General features: G+C 53.4%; 1 protein-coding gene across 1 annotated transcript; it reads right to left on the reverse strand.

The window, feature by feature from the left end:
* Nucleotides 1-291: 291 nt before the first annotated feature.
* Nucleotides 292-4,520, reverse strand: C5H1orf216 (chromosome 5 C1orf216 homolog). Its single transcript, XM_028512926.2, has 2 exons — nt 4,338-4,520; nt 292-2,259 (listed from the first exon to the last, which is right to left on the reverse strand). The coding sequence occupies exon 2, from the start codon at nt 2,252-2,254 to the stop codon at nt 1,565-1,567; it is 690 nt and encodes a 229-aa protein (XP_028368727.1). The 5' UTR covers nt 2,255-2,259; nt 4,338-4,520; the 3' UTR covers nt 292-1,564.
* Between the last annotated feature and the right edge of the window lie 1,226 nt (nt 4,521-5,746).

The following is a 5,746-nucleotide window of genomic DNA, read 5'->3' on the forward strand; positions in this document are numbered from 1 at the left end:
AGAAGCCAAACAGAGAGCTGGGCCACCTTAGTCCTTGGCTGTCCCCAGAACTCGCCAGTTCTCTAGTTCACTGAGCTTCTGCTACAGCCTGTCAACATTTAAAGGGCCATTCAGTGATGGGGATGGGAGGGGGTGTGACTCAGCATCCTAAGTTTACAGAGGCAGGATGACACTGCCCCCTGCCCACCCTTGAAAGCAGGGCTGTGGCTCCTCCTGGTGCAGGCAGTCTGATTCCAGGGAAATGAACCAAAGTCAACATCCAGGGCTGCTAAGGCAGAGAGGCATAGCAAGTAGAAGCAAAGAGAGGGAAGTGAGATTTTACCCAACAGCAAACTTAGAAGCACACATTCCTTTTCATCAGAAGCTTACATCGACGTGGTCTGCAAGAGCTCCTTTGCGGAGAAGAGGAGATGATCAGTGGTTTGTGAGGAACTGGTGTTGCAGAATTCCCAAACTCCTGTTCTTCACAAGGTCCTGCCATCCTCATCTCCCTTCCCCATCTCCCATGTGCCTGGGGGCAGAGTTCAAGTGTCCATCACCACCCTCAGCTCCCCTCCCTGACACTGATTTCCTCGGGTAAATGACAGCAGGCATCCCTCTTTCCAGCAAGCAGTGAGACCCTGTGGACAAAAGGCTACAGCAGGCCATGGGTAACACAGGGTGTGGATGGAGGTCCCACAGGGGGAATGGAATATATATTCGCACACACGTGCCTGCAAATACACATGTTCCTAACATACATTCCCCATGCCTGCAGCTGCACACACGCACCCCTGCCTATAGGCCCCCACACATAAGAGCTCACTCTCACACACCTGCCATAAGCCTGCACATTCAAACTCACTCAGAGGCGCACACACATCTTTTGCAGGTGCAGTTGACACTTGAACAATGCAGGGGTTAGTGGTGACAACCCCTGAAATAGTCAAAGCTTTAGGTATAACTTTTGACTCTCCAAAAACTTAACTGCTAATAGCCTGCAGCTGACTAGAAGGCTTTTTGATAACATGAACAGTTGACTAACATTTATTTTGTATGTTATATGTATTATATACTGTATTCTTACAATAAAGCTAAAGAAAATGTTATTAAGAAAATCTTAGAAAATACATCTGCAGAACTGTATATATTTATCGAAAAAAAAAACCCCACATATAAGTGGACCTGTGCAGTTTCAATCTGTGTTGTTCAAGGGCCAACTATAGCCCCTCACTCATGCACATATGCACACACCACTTATGGGGCCCTGTTCATGCACACATGTACAAATTCACTCCCTCTTGCATGCATGTCATATGCAAGAGGTATGTATGTAACACACATAGATACACACAGATGGACATGCCTGATATGAGCCTGCATATAAGTTAGACTGTGTGTGTACACAGCACATGTAAACTGATGCACAGGTGCTAATTCACACATGCCTGGCACGTTAGCATATGCATGCTCATTTATGCTTACCTGCACTCATACCAGTTAATAATCATGTACTTGTGTTCAACCACACACATGCCTGCAAATATATACATACAGACCCTTGCACCCCAGTGGAGGCACACTCTTAGCGCTGGTCCTGGGGCGTGCATGGTGCTGCCCTCTGTTGGAAGCAGCGGATGAGCTCCTTTCGATTATCTAGGATGGTGTCAAAGCTCTCCTGCAGGCGGGCCTGCTGGTCAACTAACTGGTGCTGCAGGCCTCGGATCCACTGGAGCAGGGCCAGGCGGCGGTACATCACCAAGTGCACATGGTGCTTCTCCTTCTCCTGCTCTTTGTAGCGCTCTTGAGCCTGCAGCTTTTGCACAGCCTGGGCCACTGAGGGCAGAAGGGAATCTACAGGGCCAGGGCCTTGAGGGGTCCCACAAGCAGGCTCAGGGCTGCTGCTGGGGCTGTCAATGCTTAGGGAGCTGCTGGCATAGCCATTGTCCTCTAGAGGGGAGCAGACTATGCCAGCACTACCCATTTTCTCAGGCTCAGCTCTGGGGATCTCTGCCCCCTCTGGCGGGCTGCGGACCTCTCCTTCTGGGAGTCCAGGGGCCTGGAAAGCCTGGTTGTCAGAGGGCAACTGGGCGGAGCTCCTCATCGGGATGGGCTCTACTTGGTCTGGCATCCCACGCCAGTTCTCATTGGCATCCTTGGCTCTTGCCATGAAGTTGGAGTTGCTGTCGGCTTGGAACTCAGGCTGACATACTCCAGGAGGCTGGCCCCCCAGGAACTGGCCCCCCTCAGCCACCCTCGGTTGGATGGCGAACATCTGGTCTGTAATGGGGAAGCAGAAGGATGAGTCAGAGTGGGACAGGGTGGGGTGCCGGGACAGAGTCGAGGCAACCTAGCTGCAGGCACAAGGCGGCAAGCACCAGCCTGGCTGCTCCTGCTCAGCCCCTTTCCCTGCATTCTGGTAACACCTCCCTTCATGGTTTTCCTCCTCCCTCCTCAGTCTCCCACGCAGGTTTCCCCTCAGCCCCTTGAGGCAAGCTGTCTTCTCATTCCATGCACTTGTGCCTAGATGACCTCATCATCCTCTGCTGTAGCTTCAAGGAACATCATGTGTTGGTGACTCTCAGATCTGCCTGCAGCCAGACCCAACAGCCATCTAACCCTGTGGCCGACCACAGGCTCCTCAAGTCCAAATCAGCTCTCCCTCCGCGCTGGCCTCAGCGAAATGGCCCCACTCTCCATTCAGTCACTCCAGTCAGAAACCTGAGAGCCCCTGGACCACCCACTCTGCTTCCTTCCCCCATCTCATTGGCCACCGAATTCTGACAATTCTCCCTCTTAAAAACCTCTGTGTGTGTATGAATATACAGGACATTTCTTACCTGGATTACTGACTGCCACAGCCTTTTCATTCATCTCTCTGCCTCCAGTTACAAATTCAAATTTAATTCATCACAGCTCCCTAACCTGCTGCTAAACTGCCACGTGGCCTACAAGGCTGGGCTTCATCTGGCCCCTGCTCACGCTTCCAGACTTGCCTCTTGACACTCTGCTTCCCCCCGCCCCGGCCCCCACTCCCCCGCCGGCCGCCACACCAAACCACTGAGATCTCAGAGATGCACCACTATCCTCCTCACACAGTTCCCTGGGCCTACAACAGCCCTCCTCTCCTCTCCTCCGAGGTGCTCCCTTCTCCACCTATCAAATTCTTTTGTTATACTTGAAAACAGCTTTAATATCCCCCACCTCTCTAAAGCCTTCCTGATATTCTCCTCCTTGCCCCAATACACACAAGCAAACACAGTTAATGCTGTTTTCTCTGGGCCCACACTGCCCTGGGCACACACTGCCTAATTCATGTTTGTTTCTTGTTCCTGGCACATAATTGATGGTCAGTACATGTCTATTCAATTAAAAAACAACCCTCTCTTGTAACAGCAGCTTATACCTCTGGCTCCCTAACTAGATGTGGAACTTCTCTGTATGTCCCCTATCCCATTCCCAGGGGCCAGCATGGAGCTGGTCACCGGGCAGGTGTCAGTCCACACCTGCTGGGCGGTGAGTGAGTGGGGGAGAGGGAGGAGGCTGCAGTGGGCCACCCGCGCTCAGGAAGAGCAGGAGGCTACCGCTGACTGCCCAGGGCTGGAAGAGCTGGGTTCAGTTCCTTCCTCTGCCCAGGGAGGCCCCTACCCGCCTCCTGACAAGTCTGTTGGACCGTACCCCCTTCCCTCCATACTATTATACTATCTTGTGTCCTGCCCCTACCTGCTCCATCTTGATGCCCTGGAGGGAGGGTATACAATACTATTCTTTCCTCCTCAACAACCGGCTTCTACCAAAATTAGGGGTTCAACTGACAAGAGGTTTCAAATGACTACATTAGTACTAGAATTAGAAAATTCGGGTAAGACTGAGGGACGCCAGGGGCCCTCCCCACATGCAGTAGTGGGCAGGCCTCCGAGCTGGGTCAGGGATGTTGTCTGCACAGTCCCTTTACAAGCTACAAACTCCCCAGTACGCAAGGTGCCTGGCGACCTTCCCCCTGCAAATGTTTCCTTTTTCCTAAACTGGGGCGGGGCCGTGAAGGAAGCCGGGATGCGGCAGGGGTGGTGGTACGAATCACGGGGTTCTCAGAGACGGTAAAATGGGAACCCAGACACACCAGGATCAGGTTTCTCTCGAAACGAATCCGCAATTTGCCGGGGCTCGGGGGTGGGGGGCATCTGCCTCCCTTCCTGCCTAGCCTTGCGGGAAGAAGGAGGCTACCCCGAAGACAGGATAGACACCAGGCCTCCCTGACCTCCCCAATGGAGGCAGCCGTGCGGAGGCTGCGCTTTCCCCTCTCGGCCCCCAAAACCCTTGCGTCCGAGCGCAAACCCTCCCGCTAGGGTCCGACTCACCGCCTGGAGGCGCCCGCCCCGGCGCGGCTTTGGCTCCACCGGCCCCACGGCGGAATCTGGGCCCTCGGGGCTGGGTGAGGGGTCTCTTGGCCTGGGGTTCCGCGTGGGCCCGGGTGTGGGACGCACGGAGCTGCTCGCCCAGCCCGGGGCACCGACTGCGGAGCCGGCGGCGTCTGCGCGCGGGGCGTGGCGGCCTGGCCCACGTGGGCCAGTCGGGTTTTCTGCGGAGCGGCGCGCCGGCCCGGCGCCGGGCGGCCTTTCTGCAGTCGCTTTCCGGCCTTCCGCAGCCTTGACGGCGGCCTTGCAGCTCCGGTGACATTTTCAAAATGAAAATCTGATCATGTCGCCACTCTCCTGCCTAAACCCTCCATGGCTTCCCCACTGCTGTGTATCCTTGAGGCTGCAGCCTCAGGGCTCCGAGCACCCTGCCCTTAGCTCTCCCGCTGCCTTGGCGCTCCAGCCTGGCGCTCCTGGCGGCCACGCTGCTTTTGCACACACTGTTCCCTCTGCCTAACAGTCTCTTCCCCGCTTCATATTATCCCTGGACACTTTCTTCATAGCATCTATCACTGTTTGTTTGTTTGTTTGTTTTAAGAGAAACATGCTTTTTCTTTGTAGAAGAGCTTATTTATTTTTAGAGGGGGTGGGAAGGAAGGGAGAGAAGGGGCGAAGCATCAATGTGTGGTTGCCTGTCACGTGTCCCCTACTGGGGACCTGGCCTACAACCCAGGCATGTGCCCTAACTGGAAATCGAACCAGTGACTCGTTGGTTCTCAGGCCAGCGGGCAATCCACTGAACCACATCAGGGAGCCAGGCAGAGCTCATTGGTTGTTTCTTATACGTGCCCTGACCAGACATCAAAACCAGGACATTAGCTTATTGGGATGACAGAGCTCTAACCAACTGAACTACTTGAAGGTCAGGCCGACATTATGTATTCATTTTGCATTTATTTATTAAAGTCACTTAGGGAGGCTAGGCTTTTAAGAGAAGAAAGAAAATCTGCTCTGGGACAGGCATGGAGCTACTGCCAGGACCAGGTGGCTTCCCACAGGGCAGAGAACACCTCATGGTGCCAGCACAGGGAACTCTTCTGTTTTTACTTACTGAAGCCTGACCCCCTTGCTCCCTCCATGGGGGAAGCATAGGGTTAGGGTTCTCCTATCAAAGAAAACAGAGAAATTGCCGAATTTAATGATAAAACAAAGAAGCACTGACTGGTATTACATTAAAGCTTCTTAAAATAAGTTACCCAGAAAGACTAGGACAAATTTCACCCTCAGGGCACATGAGTTTCCACGAGGTCTCTTCCATACCCCCGTTCTACTGAGCAAGCTATTCAACTGGTTACGCCTTTCTCATGTACCCCCCCCTTTTCAAAACTAAAATAACATGAATTCATCATTGA

This window comes from Phyllostomus discolor, chromosome 5 (genome assembly GCF_004126475.2).
Source record: "Phyllostomus discolor isolate MPI-MPIP mPhyDis1 chromosome 5, mPhyDis1.pri.v3, whole genome shotgun sequence".
Classification (NCBI taxonomy): domain Eukaryota; kingdom Metazoa; phylum Chordata; class Mammalia; order Chiroptera; family Phyllostomidae; genus Phyllostomus; species Phyllostomus discolor.

What these genes read in the sequence shown, in the direction of transcription:
- C5H1orf216 (XM_028512926.2), bottom strand. Translation starts at nt 2,254, where the DNA reads ATGTTCGCCATCCAACCGAGGGTGGCTGAGGGGGGCCAGTTCCTGGGG.